At 49.8% G+C, this 19,186-nt stretch overlaps 2 protein-coding genes across 3 annotated transcripts in view; one reads left to right on the top strand and one right to left on the bottom strand.

Annotated features, from left to right (window-relative positions):
• Positions 1 to 2,128: 2,128 nt before the first annotated feature.
• On the bottom strand, positions 2,129 to 3,447 carry CAPZA3 (capping actin protein of muscle Z-line subunit alpha 3). The gene has a single exon (XM_029047398.2). The coding sequence runs from the start codon at positions 3,120 to 3,122 to the stop codon at positions 2,169 to 2,171; it is 954 nt and encodes a 317-aa protein (XP_028903231.1). The 5' UTR covers positions 3,123 to 3,447; the 3' UTR covers positions 2,129 to 2,168.
• Positions 3,238 to 19,186, top strand: part of PLCZ1 (phospholipase C zeta 1) — an 88,476-nt gene continuing 72,527 nt past the window's right edge. Inside the window, exons 1-4 of one of the 2 annotated variants that reach the window (XM_029048663.2) lie at positions 3,238 to 3,317; positions 5,157 to 5,333; positions 8,957 to 9,080; positions 13,782 to 14,013. In XM_029048663.2, coding sequence (XP_028904496.1) covers positions 5,323 to 5,333; positions 8,957 to 9,080; positions 13,782 to 14,013 — 367 coding nt within the window. In that variant the 5' untranslated portion in view covers positions 3,238 to 3,317; positions 5,157 to 5,322. Of the gene's footprint in view, positions 3,318 to 5,156; positions 5,334 to 8,956; positions 9,081 to 13,778; positions 14,014 to 19,186 lie in introns of those variants that run through there. The other variant, XM_029048671.2, reaches the window with a different exon arrangement.

Genomic DNA, 19,186 nt, shown 5'->3' with positions numbered 1-19,186 from the left:
AAGACTGTGAGCCCCACCTGGGACAACCTGATAGCCTTGTATCTCCCCAGTGCTTAGAACAGTGCTTGGCACATAGTAAGTGCTTAACAAATACCATCATTATTGTATGTGCAGGTGGAGGGGGTGGATTTTGAAAGAAAGCAGGAGATCTCTAAAGATACTGCTGGGAAAGGTGGGGGAATGGAAGAAATGCCAGGAGTGGGGAGGGATTAGGGAGTGACAGGGGAGATTTTATGGAGCTCACACCTGATAATGTCATTTTTCTAAATAAAGTAGATGGCCAGGTCTTTGGGGCAAGGGTTAAGGGAGGAGGGTGGACAGGGATTTGAGGAAAGAGTTAAATGTCAAACAACTGGTGAGGGTGATGGGCATGGGTGTCAGTAAGGGCAAAGAAATAATTTTGCTGAGCAAAGGAGAGAACAGGATAAAAGCACACAAGGATAAACTTGAAGTGGACAACGTCGGTATGATATTTTCATTTCCGCCAACAGCGCTCTGTAGCTCATGCACAAAAGCAAAGAAGGAGGACTGTGGAGTTGATCCAAGGCTGTGGGTTAGTGGTATGAGATCAACAAATAGGTTAGGGGAGATAGTGAGTTGACTTCAGTAAAGAGGGTAGTATTGAGAACATCAGTTTGGTCATCAAGGGAAGGTAGTTTAGCTATAGAGGCTAAGTGGGGCATGATGAGTTGAGAAAATTGGATGGGATCAAAAGATCGTAGGTCTCTGTGGGGGAACAGGACAGATTTACAGAGAGGAGGTGTGTGGGAGAGAAGACAAGTGAGGAGGCTGTGGTCAGTTGGAAGGATTTCAGAGTCGGTGAGGGTAGAGATGTGCAGTGGTTAGAGATGATGAGCTCGAGTCCGTGTCCAGGTTGTGAGTGGGGAAGATGTGGTGGAGCGGGAGGTCATTGGAGTTGAGAAGTGATAGTATGGGGGCAGCAGAGGGGTCATCAGGAACATCTATGTGGATATTCAAGTCCCCAAGTATCAAAGTGGACACGGAGAAAGAGAAAAGGAATGTGAGAAAGGGATCAAAATGGTTAAAATTGGAGTTGGGACCTGGGGGGCGGTAGATGAACTTTTTCAGAATCTGGAGGGGGTGATAGAGAAGGATTATAAGAGCTTCATAGGAAGGGAAGAAAAAGGGTGTGGGAAGTGGGATGGTGAGAGAAAGAAGCCAACACCTCTTCCTTTCCCAGTGAGTCTGAGGGAGTGGGAGAAGATGAGGCTCCCTCAGGAGAGAGCAGTAAGGAAGACTGTGTCATCTGGGGAGAGCCACGTTCCTTTGAAGGTGAGGAGGAGGAGAGAGCGGGACAGGAACAGGTCAAGGATGAAAGGAAACTTATCCACGATGGAGTCGGCGTCCACAGCTCTCAGTGGGGGGAAGCTGTGTCGGGGGTTCGGGAGGAGGGGATGGCATGAGGGTTGGGGTGGGGAGGGGTTGGATGGGAGTGAGTTGACGGGGGCCAAGGCGGAGGGAGGCAGATGAGGGGTGGTGCTGGAACAGGATGACAGGGATGGGAAGGGGAGTTGGGATGGTCTGACTGGAGAGCGGGGATTGAAGGGCCATGGTGCGGTCGGTGAAGTTTAAGCCTTGTAGCTGAGGTAAAAGTCAGCAATAACTACTTAATCTGGTGATACCCTGAGGAGATGGTTGAATTGCCCTTGGTTCCTCGAGGTTGAAGAGGCCAGTGTTTAGGAGAAACCTGAAACGATGGTTGAATTGTCCTTGGGTCCCTGAGAGTGAAGAGGCCCGCGATTAGGAGAAAACAGGCTGAGTTGGACTAAGCCCGGGCCCCGCTGAAGGACGTGGTGAGCGGGGCCACGGCCGATGTTGGACCACATTTACCTGACATTTTTCTGGATTCCTCTGGACCCGTTCAACTCGAGGGATGCCCCCGAGCGCTTCCTCCCTCAGAGACCTTCCCCGTCGATGGCCCTGGCCCTGCGGCCCCAGCTGGGCCCAGAACCCAGAACTCCCACTTTCTACAGCAGGACTCAGTCCATGCTACCGCCGTGGAGTTCCTCACCTCCCCCTCTTCAGCTCCCGGGACCATCGAACAGCAAGATAGCACTGCCCCCCGCCCATGGGCCCAACCTGTTGAGTGGGAAACAGACACCGTCCCTTCATAACATCTGGGAGGGCCCGCTCCAGGCAGGCCTCCTTTATTCCACGGCCATGGACCTCCAAACCTTCAGGGTCTTGGGTGGGGCGGGGGCGGGAGGGAGGAAGTCCCGGGGGGGCCGGAGGCGGGGGCCGGTGCTCCTCAGCCCGGCCACGAACCTGGGCCAGTCGAGGGTGGTGCGCGTGATCGGGAGTGCCCTCCGCAGTTCCTTCCGCAGCAACGTCTCTGCCAGGGCCCGCAGCTGGTCCAGCAGGGCCTCCTGGAACTCGCCCTCTTCCTCCTCCAACACCCTCATCACCTGGCTCACCAGCTGGCAGCAGTCCACCGCCCCCACAGTCCGGCCCACTTCCTTGTGGACCCCGAGGTGGACGTTGGCGTCCCGGAAGGCGTGGGCCCGGATGCGGAGGGTGCCCGTCAGCTGGGCCGCCAGGGGAGCCGGGGTCACCATCCACGTGGACGTCCAGGCGGCGTTCCAGGGCCCGGTCGACCGGTGGCTGTGGTTCTCCACGCAGGCCACCAGGACCGGGCGGCCCCCCACGGACTTCCGGAACACGGCCCAGCAACCGGAGGGGAAGTGGGCCCGGACGTAGGCGCCCAGGGCCTCGGAGAGGGCCGCCCTCAGCGCCTCTCCTTCGTCCTGCAGGAGGCCGTGGCCGTAGACCGCCCGCGTGCCGAGGCCCACCGGGTCCAGCACGAAGGACAGCCGGCTCTGGGGGTCCAGGAAGCCGTGGGGGCCGAGGTCATTGAAGCGGGTCAGCAGCAGCTGGTGGCCCTCGACCTGGACCGGCGTCAGGTGATCTTTGAGGTGGCGGGCCGCCAGCCGGGACCCCAGGGCCCGCAGCAGCTGCTCGTCCCGGAGCAGGACGCGGAGGTCGGCCAGGATGGCCAGGAATTCTCCCGGAGGGGCCTGCCCCAGCAGACGCTCGGCCGCCCGCTCTCTGGCCTCGGGGCTCAGCCCTTCGTCTCCCCCACCTTCGGGCATTTCGGGGCTCATGGCCCAGCTCGAGATGCCGGGCGAGAGGGGAGGGGAGGCCCGGCCCAGAGAGGCTCTGCCGTCTGTCCCTCTGCTGAGGTCACAGAGAGAAGTGGGCTGGTGGGGGGGGCACTGGAACTCCGGGAGATGTCACAATATACACTCCGCCAACTCTCAGTCCGACCATCGACCCCAGGCTCACGGGAGGGATCGGAGGTAGGTGTGTGGGGACAAGGTGTGAGAGTGGGTGGGAGGGAGCCGAGCATGCTGGGTGCCAACTTTTGTCCCGACAGGGTTCGGGACGAAGAGGGTGAAGGTCTTAGGGGGAGTCAGGGCCCTCTTTGCGTCAGACCCTCGGAGTCATGGGTAACTGATGGGGGCTACCATCAGTTAACTGGCAGTTAACTGACAATGATAACAGATTCATTCAATCATATTAATTGAGCGGTGACTGTGTGCAGGGCACTGTACTAAGCTCTTGGGTGGATGTTATGGGGGTAAACAGTAGCGGTAACCAATGGGGGTATAATGGGGGAACTAATGGGGGTAAAATGACTTTAACTATGAGAGTATAACAGGGGGATCAACGGAGTATAATGGAGGTACGAAATAGAGAATACTGGGGATACCAGTCGGGGTAAAATGGGGGTAAGAAATAGAGGTATGATAGGGTAACTAATGGGAAGCATAATGGAGATAACCAATGTGGGTATCGATAGGGGTAACTAATGGAGGTATAATGGAGGTCCGGAGGGGAAACGGGCCCAGACGTAAGCGCCCAGGGCCTCGGAGAGCAACCAATAAATAATGGAGGTGTAGTGGGTTCTGATCCCGGCTCTGCCACTTATCAGCTGTGTGACTTTGGGCAAGTCACTTAACTGCTCTGTGCCTCAGTGAGCTCATCTGTAAAATGGGGATTAAGACTGTGAGCCCCACGTGGGACAACCTATCTTGTATCTACCCCAGCGCTTAGAGTAGTGCTTGGCACACAGTAAATGCTTAACAAATATCATTATTATTCTTTTAGACTGTGAGCCCGTTGTTGGGATCGTCTCTATCTTTTGCCGAATTGTACTTTCCAAGCTCTTAGTACAGTGCTCCGCACACGATAAGTGCTCAATAAATACGACTGAACGAATGAATTAATAATGGAAGTAACCTAATGGGGCGGTCATAACTAATGAGCCATGGGGGGAAAAAGGGGGGGCTATTAGGGGTGAGGAGAATAAGAGATGGTGGTATTTAGGGTAGGGGCAGTGGTCACTGAGACACTCACCCCTGGATTGTCCTTCTAAGCTATCACCTTGGATGATAGTTTGACTGTCAAGGGGCTTGGAGATTGGGGGTCCAAAGGAGAGAAAGAGAGAGAGAAAGAGGTATAGAGGGAGAGTGAGATACAGGAGGAGAGAGCAAGAGACATGAAGAGAGGGAGAGCTAGAGACACAGCAAGAGAGTGCAAAGACAGGAAGAGGGAGGGTGAGAGAGTGACAGAGAGAGACAGCAAGAGACATAGAGAGAGGGTGAGTGAGAGAGAGCATGAGGCATAGAGGGAGAGCAAGAGACTGCAAGAGATCAAGAGATAGAGAGAGGCAAAGAGAGAGAGGCAGTGAGAGGGAGCAAGAGACACAGAGAAAGGGAGAGCGAGAGAGACAGCAAGAGAGGGCAAGAGACATGGTGATGCTGATGATGGTATTAAACCTTTACTATGTGCCAGGCACTATTTTAAGCACTGAGATAGGTACAAGCCAACAGGATTGGACACAGTTCCCGCCCCACATAGGGCTCGTAGTCTCAATCCCCATTTTACAGATGAGGGAACTGAGTCCCAGAGACAAGGTCACACAGCAGACAAATGGCAGAGCTGGGATTAGAACCCTAGGTCCTTCAGGTTCCTAGCCCATGCTGCTCCTGACGGAGAGCGAGAGAGACAGCGAGAGAGTGAAAGAGACAGAGAGAGAAGGGGGCCCGGCGTGGTTGGCGGTGGACGGGACGGGGTGGGGGAGGCCGGAGGGGAAGAGCCAACACCGATGATGTCATCTTCTCCCTTCCATCCAGCCCCGCCGGACACCTGAGGCGCCCGTGAGCGGAAGACCACCGGACGGACCATGAGCAGCAAGGAGAAGGACTGACCTCTCCCACCCCCCCCCACCCCCAAGCCCCATCCTCTCCACACACAGAGGAGGACGAAGAAGAGCAGAGCAACACAGCTGGGCTGGGAGAAATGGAAGCCAAATATCCACCCTGAAGCCTCTTTGCTCACCATGTCCCTCGCTTAGCCTTCCTCTCTGGGCTCCTCTCTTCCCCCGCCAACCCCCCAACCTTCCCCATTGTAGTGACTCGTCTCTTCCTCCTTTTTCCTCTTCTATTTTTTCCTCTCATCCTCCTTTTTCCTTTCCCTCCTCCTTTTTCCTCCTCCTCTTCCTCTTCTTTGTCCCAAGTCAGACCTGGAATACCCAAGGCCTATCTATAGTAATAATAATTGTGATATTTATTAAGCACTTACGGTCCACCAGGCACCGTACTATATTCTGGGGTGGATACAAGTAAATTGGGTTGGACACAGCCCCTGTCCCATATGGGGCTCACCGTTTCAATCTCAATTTTACAGAGGAGGTAACTCTTGTAAATTCTGTAAGCTCTGTAACTCTGAAGAGAAGTGAAGCAACTTGCCCAAGGAAATGGCGCAGCCGGGATTAGAACCCATGACCTTCTGACTTCCAGGCCTGTGTTCTATCCACTGCACCATGCAGCTTCTCTCTAGTAACAGGACTGGAACGTACTGAACACCCACTAGGAGCTATGGGCTGTACTGAGCCTTTGGGAAAGTACGATAGAAGCCGGAGATATATTGCTCACCCACAAGAAGCTTCCACTCTAACAGGGAAGGCAGATATTAAAAGATTTACAGATGCAAATTTTATGACCAGGATTGGGTTTTGGGGCCCTTCTAGAGATGGAGGGAGGGGCAGCTTGAGAAGTCAAGCAATAGGCAGTTCTTGGAGGAGGTGGGCCTTCAATAAGGCTTTGAAGGAAGGGAGAGTCAGTGTCTGTCGGATTTGAGGAGGGAGGGCGTTCCAGGTCAGAGGCAGGACGTGGGCGGGGGGGTCAGTGGAGAGACGGGAGAGATGGAGGCCCAGGGAGGAGGTTAGCGGCAGCAGAGGAGCGGAGTGTGCGGGCTGGGATGGAGAAGGAGAGAAGGGAGGTGAGGTAGGAGGGGGCGAGGGGATGGACAGCTTTGAAGCCAATACTGAGGAGTTTTTGCTTGATATGGGGGTTGATAGGCAACCACTGGAGATTTTTGAGGAGGGGGTGACGTACCCAGAACGATTCTGTAGAAAGATGACCCAGACAGCGGAGTGAAGTATGGACCAGAGTGGGGAAATACAGGAGGTTGGGAGGTCAGCTAAGAGGCTGATGCAGTCATCCAGATGGGATAGGATGAGTGATTGGATTAATATGGTAGCAATTTGGATGGAGAGGAAAGGGCAGATATTTTAGTGATGCTGTGAATGTGGGACCGACAGAATCTGGTGATAAGGTGAATGTGTGGGTTGAATGAGAGAGGAATCGAGCATGATGCCAAGATATTACGAACTTGTGAGACAGGAAGGATGGTGTTGCCGTCTACAGCGATGGGAAAGTCAGGGAGAGGAGAGGGTTTGGGTGGGAAGATACGGAACTCTGTTTAGGACACGTTAAGTTTGAGGTGACGGGAGGACAGCCAAGCAGAGGTGTCTTGATGGCGGGAAGAAATGCGAGACTGCAGAGAGGGAGGGCCATGTAGATTTGGGTATCATCTGCATAGGGATGATACCGTGCCTACCAACTCTATCGTCCTCTCCCAGCTGCTTAGTTCAGTGCTCTGCATACAGTTGACTCTTAGTTCCTTGCAGGCAAGGATCACGTCTGTTAACTCTATTGGACTCTCCCCAACACTCACTACACTGCAAATGGCAGAACGTCAGCTTCTTGGGGGCAGGGATCATGTCTACCAACTCTGTCATCTCCTCCCAAGCCCTTAGAGCGGTGTTCTGCAGGGACTGTGTCAACTATCGTCCTCTCCCAAATGCTTAGTGCTCTGCCAACAGTGGATGCTCAGTACAGTGTTCTGCACACTGTAGGCTCTCAGGTATTGATGTCTGACTTCCCCAGAGGCTCCTTTGCTCTGAATTGGCTTCCTCGCTCCTGTTTCTCCTGATGCTCATTCTACCAATCCTTTGCATCCCCATATGCTGAGCGCGGAGTCTGGGAGTCGGACGGTCATGGGTTCTAATCTTGGCTCCGACAGGTTCTAATCCCAGTTCCGACAGGTTCTAATCCCGGCTCCGAAACATAATAATAATAATAGTAATTATTATTCGTTCATTCAATAGTATTTATTGAGCGCTTACTATGTGCAGAGCACTGTACTAAGCGCTTGGAATGTATAATTAGGCAACAGATAGAGACAATCCCTGCCCAGCAACAGGCTCACAGATAAGCGCTTACTATGTGCAAAGCACTGTTCTAATCACTGGGGTTGATACAAGGTAATCAGGTTGTCCCATTTGGGACTCACAGTCTTCATTCCCATTTTACAGATGAGGTCACTGAGGGCCAGAGAAGTGAAGTGATGGGCCCAAAGTCACACAGCTGACAAGTGGCAGAGCCAGGATTAGAACCCTTGACCTCTGACTCCCAAGCCTGTGCTCTTTCCACTAAGCCACGCTATCTGAGAGACCTTGAGCAAGTCACCTCCCTTCTCTGGGTCTCACCTCACTTCTTTGGGTCTCAGTGACCGCATCTGTAAAATGGGGATTGAGACTGTGAGCCCCACATGGGACAAGGGACTGTGTCCAACGCCATTTGCTTGTATCCATCCCAGCACTTAGTACAATGCCTGGCACATAGTAAGCACTTAACAAATTCTATTATTATTATTATTATTGTTAGGCCAGAGCATTGGGACACAGTGGGTGATACTTTATGCCACCACTGCAGTCTTGGCACCGGGGCAGACGATGACTCTCGCCCCCTTCAAAGCCTCACTGAATCCTTGTCTCCTCCAGGAAGGCTTCCCCGACTAAACCCCCCCTTTCCCTTCTGTCTCTCCCTTCTGCGTTGCCCTGACTTGCTCCCTTTAATAATAATAATAATAATGTTGGTATTTGTTAAGCGCTTACTATGTGCCGAGCACTGTTCTAAGCGCTGGGGTAGACACAGGGGAATCAGGTTGTCCCACGTGGGGCTCACAGTCTTAATCCCCATTTTACAGATGAGGGAATTGAGGCACCGAGAAGTTAAGTGACTTGCCCAAAGACACACAGCTGGCAAATGGCAGAGCCGGGGTTCGAACCCATGACCTCTGACTCCAAAGCCCGTGCTCTTTCCAGTGAGCCACGCTGCTTCTCACAGCAGCGTCTCACCCTCTCAGCCCTTTCTGTCCATATCTGCAATTTTTTGTTTCTATTACTATCCGTCTCCCTCTCTAGACTCTAAGCTCATTGTGAGCAGAGAATGTGTCTATGTTGTACCCTCCCTAGCTCAAAATACGGTGTTCTGCCCTCAGTAAGCTCTCAAGAAATACAACTGATCCATAAATACGATTGATTTTGGCTGAGAGGGACTGAACTGAGCTAGGAGCAAGAATAAAGATCCCCAAACTTTCAGCTCTTCAAAGTCTGCCAGGCACCTCCAAGCCTCTCCTGATCTACCCTCTCCTGGAAACCCCTTCCCTTCTCTGCCCCCAAACTCCAAATCTAAAGTTGTCTTCCCAGGACCTGACTGCCACCCCCTTTGATTTCATTCTCTTCTTGCACGATTAGAATCCTTCTTTATCCCCGAATTTCTCATCTTCCTTAGCCGTCTCTCCTTACGTGGTTTTTATCCATCATTCAGGATGATTTTAGATCAGGCAGAATTAACCTCGACAGGACCATGAAACTGCTGGAGAAACTGAAAATCCCGTGTGACTATGCTCACGTGAAACACATCTTTAAGGTGAGAAAATACATTTTTTAAAACGAGCTTTTGAAGGGCTTATTCTGGTGGCTCTAGGCACTTGGCCTGCCCTGGGCTGAACTCAAGCAGAGTGAGAAGCAGCGTGGCCTAATGGAAAGTGTCCGGGCCTGGGATTGGGAGGACCTGGGTTCTAATCCCGGGGCCTCCACTTGTCTGCTGTGCAACCTTGCCCAAGTCACTTCGCTTCTCTGGGCCTCAGTTTCCTCATCTGCGATCTGGGTATTCAGTCCCTGTTCTCCCTCCTATTTAGATTCTAAGCCCCATGTGAGACCTAATAACCTTCTAACCTACCCCAGTGCTTAGTACAGTGCATAGCGCATAGTATTTAACAAATATCACAATTATCATTGTCACAATTATTAATAATAACCTGGAGATGAGCAAATGGGCGAGTGAGGCCGACGGAGTGACAAAGTCCATGGCCATGTTGACGGGTCTACCAACTGTCGTACTGTTCCAAGCGCTCAGTACAGAGCCCTGCGTAAGGTAAGCGCTCAATACGTAAGACTGATTGATTGACTGATGGTTGACATGGGGGCCTCTGATACCAGACCAATTCCAAAGAGGAAGTCAGGAGACACAGCGGCACTTAGGAAACTGGCTTCGGACAAAAGACCGAAACCTTTTATTTTTCTGAACAAGGCTGAAAATATTCATTTCCTCTTCTCCTCATAAAACACAAAAGAGTAGGAGTGCATCTCAATTAATATCATTTAATAATAAAAAAACCTCTTCTCCACCCATTCATTCAATGGTATTAGGCCATGCGCATCAGTGCTCCTTGCTGTTTGGGGAAGTTGACTTTTCTTCTCTACTGATTCTTTTTTCCCCATTTATCCTCCAGGGCATTATTCCAGTCAGCATCCACAGTGAAGGATTAGGACTCAGAAATGACTTATGCATCTTTCATAAGCTCTTTAATTCCACAGGAAGTTCTTATCTGATCTATTTTGGGAACACTAGAGCGTCTCGGCGCACTAATGCAAAACGCAGCTGATATTGGAGGCCGTAGAGCTAAAGGAACCCATTGGGTAGTTGGAATTGTTTTCTCTAGAGAAGAATGGATGCTTTATGAGCACTTGGTCCACCAACGGTATTTTGAAGAAAATTGTGTTTCGGTAAATAATGAGACAGCAAATGTTCAGAGTGATGGAAGACCCCTTCAGAAGCAATCCTTCATATCCTTGCCCGTTGAAAGATGTCAATCGGTTGTATTTATTGAGCGCTACGTGCAGAGAACAGTACTAAGCACTTGGGAGAGTACAATACAACAGAATTAGGGGTTACGTTCCCCGCCCACGACCGCTTACAGTTTAGAGGGGGAGAGAGACATCAATATGAACAAATCAGTGATTTACAACCTATAAAGACATGTACATAAGTGCTGTGGGGTTGGGGGTGGGGCGAATATCAAATGTCCAAAAGTCACGGATCCAAGTGCGTAGAAAACACGGAAGGGAGAAGGAGCCGGGAAAAAGAGGGCTTCATCTGGGAAGGCCTCTTGGAGGAGATGTGACCTTAGTAATGTTTTGAAAGTGGAGAGAGTGGTCGACTGGCCGATATGGAGGGGGAGGAATTTCCAGGCTTTGGGGAGGATGTAGATTTTAAACCCCCACTCTACAGATCGAAAAGTTTTCTCTGATTCGTTTGTAACACTTCAGTTGCCTCAACCCAATGCCCACTCCCTAGTCCTTATGGGTATTTTTTCCTGCCTTGGCTTGTATGAACATATATCTATTTTTATGTGTATATTTAAATGTTTATTCAGCTCGATGATCCTGCCATCTCCGCTACCTATTACAACCTTGCTCTTCTTTCATTCGATTGCATTTATTGAGCGCTTACTGTGTGCAGAGCACTGTACTAAGAGCTTGGAAAGTAATAATAATAATAATAATAATGTTGGTATTTGTTAAGCACTTACTATGTGCAGAGCACTGTTCTAAGCGCTGGGGTAGACATAGGGGAATCAGGTTGTCCCACGTGGGACTCACAGTTAATCCCCATTTTACAGATGAGGTAACTGAGGCACAGAGAAGTGAAGTGACTTGCCCACAGTCACACAGCTGACAAGTGGCAGAGCCTGGAGTCGAACTCATGACCTCTGACTCCCAAGCCTAGGCTCTTTTCCACTGAGCCACGCTGCTTCCCAGCCACGCTGCTTCAATTTGGAAACAGAGACAATCCCTGCCTACAGTGAGCTCACAATCTAAAAGGGGAGACAGACCATCAAAAAAAAATAAACAGGCATCAATAGCATAAGTATAAATACATAGGATTAATATACATATTAATATAAATGAATAGAATAAATACGTACAAATATACACAAGTGCTATGGGGGGGAGGGGGTAGAACAGAGGGAGGGAGTTGGGGCGATGGAGAGTGGAGGAGGAGCAGAGGAAAAGCGGGGCTTAGCCTGGGAAGGCCTCCTGGAGGAGGTGAGCCTTTAGTAGGGCTTTGAAGGGGGGAACGTGTGATTGTTTGGCGGATGTGAGGAGGGAGGGCGTTCCAGGCCGGAGGTAGGACGTGGTCCGGGGGCTGATGGCGGGACAGGAGAGAACGAGGCCCAGTGAGGAGGTCAGCGGCAGCAGAGGAGCGGAGTGTGCGGGCTGGGAGGGAGAAGGAGAGAAGGGAGGTGAGGTAGGAGGGGGCAAAGGGATGGATGGCTTTGAGGCCAATAGTGACAGGGTATTCCTTCTTTCTGTTCCTACCTGTGTTCATCTCTTCTATTAGAAATACAGGTCCTCTAAGGCAGAGGACAAGTGTCTTTTTCCTACTGCGCTCTCCCAAGTGCTTAATACAGTCACCGCTTTTGCAGGCGGCAGGGGATGCCTCTTTACTTGTTTTAATGTCTGTCTCCCCCCTTCTAGACTATAAGCCCATTGTGGGCAGCGTGGCTCAGTGGAAAGAGCCCGGGCTTGGGAGGCAGAGGTCATGGGTTCGAATCCCGGCTCGGCCACTTGTCAGCTGTGTGACTGTGGGCAAGTCACTTCACTTCTCTGGGGCTCAGTTACCTCATCTGTCAAATGGGGATTAACTGTGAGCCTCACGTGGGACAACCCGATTACCCTGTATCTACCCCAATGCTTAGAACAGTGCTATGCACATAGTAAGTGCTTAACAAATACCAACGTTATCATTATTATTGTTGTCAAATTGTACTTTCCAAGCGCACAATACAGTGCTCTGCACACGGTAAGTGCTCAATAAATATGACTGAAAGAATGAATGGATGAAATACCTCGGACAGAGTGACCCCGGAGAAGAGGCTCTATTGCTTGTCAAAGATCGTCGGGATCATCGCAGGCCCTGATTTAGTTCTTATATTGCTCGAAGCTTTGAGAAGAAGTGTGGTCTAGTGGATATTCAATCAGTCCGTGGTATTTATTAAGTGCAAAGCACTGTACTAAGTGCTTGGGAGTGTACGGTACATGCAGACACAATGCTGCCCATAACGAGCGCTCAATAAATATGATCTAATGAATGAATGAATACGATCGCTCGATTGATCAGTTGAACCCAAACGGGGCAGAAAGAGTAACTGACAGAGTTGGAGAAGGTCAATCAAGCCAAAAAAGGCAACTCCTGATGGATTTTGAGTCTGTCTACCAATCAATGAATAAATCAGTGGTGTTTTTTGAGCTCTTACTATTTGTAGAGCCCTGTACTTAGCACTTGGGATGACATAAGTCAGTCAGTCAGTTGTATTTATTGAGCACTCACTGTGTGCAGAGCACTACACAAATCACTTGGCAGAATACAATATAACAATCAGCTCCCTGCCCATAATGAGCTTTCAGTCTAGAGCTCCATGGCAAGAAGATCCTTTAATTTCAAATGTCCTTCATTTATCTGCATCTCACTTCTATGCATTATTATTTATGACTTTTCTACAGACGCTAAAACTCTGAGAAGCAGTGTGGCCTAGTGGATACAGCACAGGGCTCGGAGTCAGAAGGACATGGGTTCTAATCTCCGCCACTTGTCTGCTTTGCGACCCTGGACAAGTCGCTTCACTTCTCTGTGCCTCAGTTCCCTCATCTGTGAAATGGAGATTAAGACTGTGAGCCCCATGTGGGACATGGACTGTGTCCAACCTGATTACCTCAGTGATTAGGACAGTGCCTGACAGATAGTAAGCGCTCAAGTGTCTGAGAAGCAACGTTGCTCAGTGGAAGGAGCCCAGGATTGGGTGTCAGAGGTCATGGGTTCTAATCCTGCCTCTTTGGGCAAGTCGCTTAACTTCTCTGTGCTTCAGTTACCTCATCTGTAATATGGGGATTATTTAAGACTGTGAGCCCCACTTGGGACAACCTCATCACCTTGTATCCCCCCTCAGTGCTTAGAACAGTGCTTTGCACATAGTAAGCGCTAACAAATACCATAATTATTATTATTATTAACAGTGGTATTGGTTGAGCGCTTACTAGGTGCCAAGCATTGTATTAAGTGCTGGAGACGACATCAAAATTTCTGTGTGCAGAGATTGTGTCTACAAACTCTCTTGTATTCTAGTGTCCCAATTGTGTAGTTCAGTGCTCTGCACACCATCAGGTCGTTTGTACTCAATCGATGGTATTTATTGAGTACTTACTGTGTGCAGAGCACTTTACCAAGTGTTTAGGAGAGTAAAATATCACAGAATTGGCAGATTGCATCCGCCTCTCTTTTCAGTAGGCAAACGACAGGGAGAAGACTGGAAAAATCACCATTGAGGAATTTAGAGCCATTTACCGCACTCTCGCCCACAAAGAAGAAATCCTGGAGATTTTCAACGCTTACTCGGCAAACCGCAAAATCCTTCCGAAACCAAAGCTGATGGAGTTTCTCCAAAGGGAACAGTTCATCATGGACATGGTTTCTCAAGTGGCCTGCGCCATCATTGACCAATATGAACCCATCGAAGAAGGTACCCTGCCCTTCTCCCCCATGCTGTATTATCCTCCCCTAAGCTCTTAGTACAGTGCTCAGTACACAGTAGACTCCCAATAAATACCATTTAAAGCCTGAAAGCTCATTGTGGGCAGGAAATGTGTCTATCAATAAAACAAAAGAGTAGACGGGCACTGTCAAGTGCTTACTATGTGCCAAGCACTGTTCTAAGTACTGGGGTAGATACAAGGTAATCAGGTCATCCCACGTGAGGCTCCCAGGCTTAATCCCCGTTTTACTGATGAGGGAACTGAGGCACAGAGAAGGTAAGCGACTTGCGCAGAGTCACACAGCTGGTAAGTAGCGGAGCTGGTATTCGATCGAACAACGTCTGACTCCCAAGCCTGTGCTCTTTCCACTAAGCCACGCTGCTTCTCCACTTTCCTAAGCGCTTAGTACAGTGCTTAGGACATCGTCGGTGCTCAATATAGACCATTGACTGTCTCCCCCTCTAGACTGTAGATTGCACCTACCAACTTTCTTTTTATTTATTTGTAAGTATTTATTTACATTAATGTCGGTCTCCCCCTCTAGACTGTGAGCTCCTTGTGGGCAGGGAATGTGTCTGTTCTATTGTTCTAGTGTATTCTCTAAAACACTTAGTCCAGTGCTCAGCACACAGTAGGTGCTCAATAAATACGACTGATTGATTGGTTATTATTCTGTACTATCCTAAGTACTTACTACAGTACTCAGCACACAGCAGGCTCTCGTTAGATACCACTGACTGTCTCCGTCTCTAGAATGGAAGCTCCTTGTGCGTAAGGAATGCACGTATCGTACTCTCATAGGCACTGAGTACAGTGCTCTTCCCAGACTGAGCCCCCTTTTCCCTCTGCTCCTCCTCCCCTCCCCTCCCTCCACCCTCTGCTCTTCCCCCTTCCCCTCCCCTCAGCACTGTGCTCATTTGTATATATTATTTATTACCCTATTTATTTTGTTAATAAGGTGTACGTCTCCTTGATTCTATTTATCTTGATGATGTTGTCTTTTGTTTTGTTTTGGTCTGTTTTGCTCTGCCGTCTGTCTCCGCCGTTTAGACTGTGAGCCGATCATTAGGTAGGGATTGTCTCTATCTGTTGCCGAATTGTACCTTCCAAGCGCTTAGTACAGTGCCCTGCACATAATAAATGCTCAATAAATACTATTGAATGAATGAAAGTGTGCTCAATATGTACTTCATTCATTCATTCACAAGTATTGAGAGCTTACTGTGTGCTGAGCACTGTACTAAGCACTTGGAAAGTACAATTCGGAAACAAAGAGAGACAATCCCTGCCTACAATGAGCTCACAGACTAGAAGGGGGATTGATGGAGTGATCTTCAATAAGGGCTTGATTTAAGCTTCTCCTGGGAAAGCGGCAAATAACAGTAATAATAATGATGGGAGTAAGAGAAGCAGCGTGGCTCAGTGGACCCTGCCCAAGGTCACACAGCAAACAAGTGGCAGAGCCGGGATTAGAACCCACATCCCCTGACTCTCAAGCCCGGGGTCTTTCCACCAAGCCATGCTACAGGGAGGAACCATCTAAAAGAGACCGGTTGACAGAGTGGTAAAGAAGATGGAGTGGGAGGGGTTGGACACAAGTGCATGAGAAACAGCGTTGCCTAGTGCAAAGAGCCCGGGCCTAGGAGTCAGAGGACCTGGGTTCTAATCCTTAATCTGCCACTCACCTGCTGTGTAGCCTTGGGCAAGTCACTTAACTTCTCTTTGCTGCTCATTAAGGTTGTGAGACGTGAACTCTACACAGCCTGATTATCTTGTATCTACCTTAGAACAGTGCCTGGCGCACCCTGATTTCCCACCTCCAAAGTCTCATCGAAGGCCCATCTCGGAAAGAGCCTGGGCTTCGGAGTCAGAGGTCATGGGTTCGACTCCCGGCTCTGCCACTTGTCAGCTGTGTGACCGTGGGCAAGTCACTTCACTTCTCTGTGCCTCAGTTACCTCATCTGGAAAATGGGGATTAACTGTGAGCCCCATGTGGGACAACCTGATTACCCTGTATCTCCCCCAGCTCTTAGAACAGTGCTCTGCACATAGTAAGCGCTTAACAAATGCCAATATTATTATTCAGAGACCTTCCCTGACTGCACCCTCCTTTCCTCTTCTCCCACGCCTTTCTGCATCACCCTGACTTGTTCCCGTTAGTTACCCCTCGGCACATAGTAGGCGCTTAACAAATACCACCATTATTATTACCCCTCCTCATCCTTCCACTTATGTACATATCCATAATTTATTTATTCATATTACCACCTGTCTTCCCCTCTAGACTGTAAGCCTGTCGTGGGCAGGGACTGTGTCTGTTATATTGTTATTGTGTACTCTCTCAAGTGCTTAGTACAGTTCTCTGTACAGTGAGCGTTCAAAAAACACCTTCGATGGATTGACATAGTAAGTGCTTAGCAAGTACCGTTAGAAATAAAAAGGATAAATGAGAGGCAATGGGGTCAGAGATGCAGATGGAGAGGGGAGAGGCAGAGAGCAGCAACGATAATAAGAATTGTGAAATTTGTAAAGTGCTTACTATGGGCCAGACACTGTACTAAGCGCTGGATTGGATACAAGTAAATCAGATTAAGATGTAGTCCCTGTCCCAGGTGGGGTTCGCAATCTCAACCCCCCTTTTACAGAGGAGGTAACTGATGCCTAGAGAATAGAGGCGACTTGCCCAAGGTCACCCAGCAGACAAGTGGCAGAGCCGGGAATAGAATCCATGACCTTCCGATTCGCGGGCCCGGGCTCTAGCCACTAAGCCATGCTGCAGGGAGGAGGGCTTCTCTTCAGAGCAGCTGGGAAGAGGGAGAAAAGGGAAGAGTGAGGAAAACCGGAAGAGAGGAGGAGGATTGGTGAGAAGAGCTCGTCTCCTCCGGGAGGCCTTCCCAGACCGAGCCCCCCTTTCCCTTTGCTCCCCCACACCCTCTACTCTTCCCCCTTCCCCTCCCCTCAGCACTGTGCTCATTTGTACATATTTATTACCCTATTTATTTGGTTAATAAGGTGCACGTCCCCTTGATTCTATTTATCTTGATAATATCTGGTTTTTGTTTTGTTCTGATTTGCTTTGCTGTCTGTCTCCCCCGTTTAGACTGTGAGCCCCTCTTTGAACAGGGATTGTCTCTATCTGTTGCCCAACTGTATATTCCAAGTGCTTAGTACAGTGTCCTGCACATAGTAAGCGCTCAATAAATACTATTGAATGAATGAATGAAGAAGAGGAAGGGGGATTCTGTGAGAAATTCTTGCTCCATGGTTGCGGTTTAACCTAGACGGATGTTGGTAGGGTTGTCGGGGGTTAGGGGAGGGGATGGTAGCAATGAGGCCTAGAGGAAAAGCAGGAATTGTGACAATAATGGGAGCCAGTGGAGTAAGAGCAGTAGCAGTGGGAGGAGGAGGAGGAAAAGGAGGAGGAGGAGTAACAGAAGCAGTAATAATAATAATGATGGTATTTGTTAACCGCTAACTATGTGCCAAGCGCTGTTCTAAATGCTGGGGTAGATACAAGGTCATCAGGTTGCACCACGTGGGGCTCACAGTCTTCATCCCTATTTTGCAGATGAGGGGCAAAATAGGGTAGTTAAGTGACTTGCCCAAGGTCACCCAGCAGAGAAGTGGCAGAGCAGCGATTCGAACCCACGTCCTCTGACTCCCAAGGCCCGGCTCTTGCCACGAGGCCGAGTTGGAGTAGTAGCAATAAAAGTAGTGGAGTAGTGGTAGCGGAATAGTATCAGTAGTAGTAATAATAATAATAATAATGGTGGTATTTGTTAAGTGCTTACTTTGTGAAGCGCAATGTTCTAAGCGCTGGGGGGGGGATACAAGGTGATCAGGTTGTTCCACGGGCGGCTCACAGTTTTAATCCCCATTTGACAGATGAGGTAACTGAGGCACAGAGAAGTGAAGTGACTTGCCGAATAATAACATCACTAAAATCTGCCCTTTCCTCTCCATCCAAACTGCCGCCAAGTTAGTTCAGTGACTCATCCTATCGCACCTGATGAGTGCATCGGTCTCTTTTCTGATCTCCCTGCTTCGTGCCTCTCCCCACTCCAGTCCATACTTCACTCCGCTGCCCGGATTATCTCTCTAGCAAAACATTCAGGCCACGTCACCCCATTCTTCAAAAATATCCAGCGGCTGCCCAACCACCTCCGTATCAAACAAAAACTCGTCATCACCGGCTTTAAAACCGTCCATCCCCTCGCCCCCTCCTACCCCACCTCCCTTCTCTCCTTCCCCATCCCAGCCCGCACGCTCCGCTCCTCTGCTGCCGCTGACCTTCTCCTTGGGCCTCCATCTCGCCCGTCTCGCCGCCGACCCCTGACCCACACCCTACCTCTGGCCTGGATCCCCCTCCCTCCTCAAATCCCACAGACAGTGACCTTCTCCCCTGTCTTCAAAGCCTAATTCAAGGCCCATCTCCTCCAAGAGGCCTTCCCAGACTAAGCTCCGCTTTTCCTCATCTCCCACTCCCTTGAGCATCACCCTGACTCGCTCCCTTTGCTCTTCCCTCCACTTCCCATCCCACAGCATTTATGTATGTATCTGTCATTTTATTTATTTATATTGATGTCTGTCTCCCCTCCCCGGTGTGGGCAGAGAATGTCTCTCTTTATTCCCGTACTGTACTTTCCCAAGCGCTTAGTACAGTGCTCTGCACACGGGAAGTGCTCGATAAATACAACTGAATTGAATTAATGAAAATAATTCCAATAATAACAGTATTTGTTAAGCGCTCATATGTACCACGAGGAAGCAGCATGGCTCAGTGGAAAGAGCCTGGGCTTCGGAGTCAGAGGTCATGAGTTCGACTCCCGGCTCTGCCACTTGTCAGCTGTGTGACTGTGGGCGAGTCACTTCACTTCTCTGTGCCTCAGTTACCTCATCTGGAAAATGGGGATTAAGATTGTGAGCCTCACGTGGGACAACCTGATGACCCTGTATCTACCCCAGCGCTTAGAACAGTGCTCTGCACCTAGTAAGCGCTTAACAAATACCAACATTATTATTATTATTACCAGACAATACGCTTCGCACTGGATACAAGCCAATCGAGTCGGATGCAGTCCCTGTCCCATGTGGGGCTCGCTGTCTCACTCCCCATTTTACAGATAAGGCCACTGAGGCTCAGGGAAATGAAGTGAGTTG

The sequence above is a fragment of the Ornithorhynchus anatinus genome, chromosome 2, assembly GCF_004115215.2.
Source record: "Ornithorhynchus anatinus isolate Pmale09 chromosome 2, mOrnAna1.pri.v4, whole genome shotgun sequence".
Lineage (NCBI taxonomy): Eukaryota > Metazoa > Chordata > Mammalia > Monotremata > Ornithorhynchidae > Ornithorhynchus > Ornithorhynchus anatinus.
The sequence above is the reverse complement of the archived record's forward strand: the minus strand, read 5'-3'. Positions and strand labels throughout refer to the sequence as shown.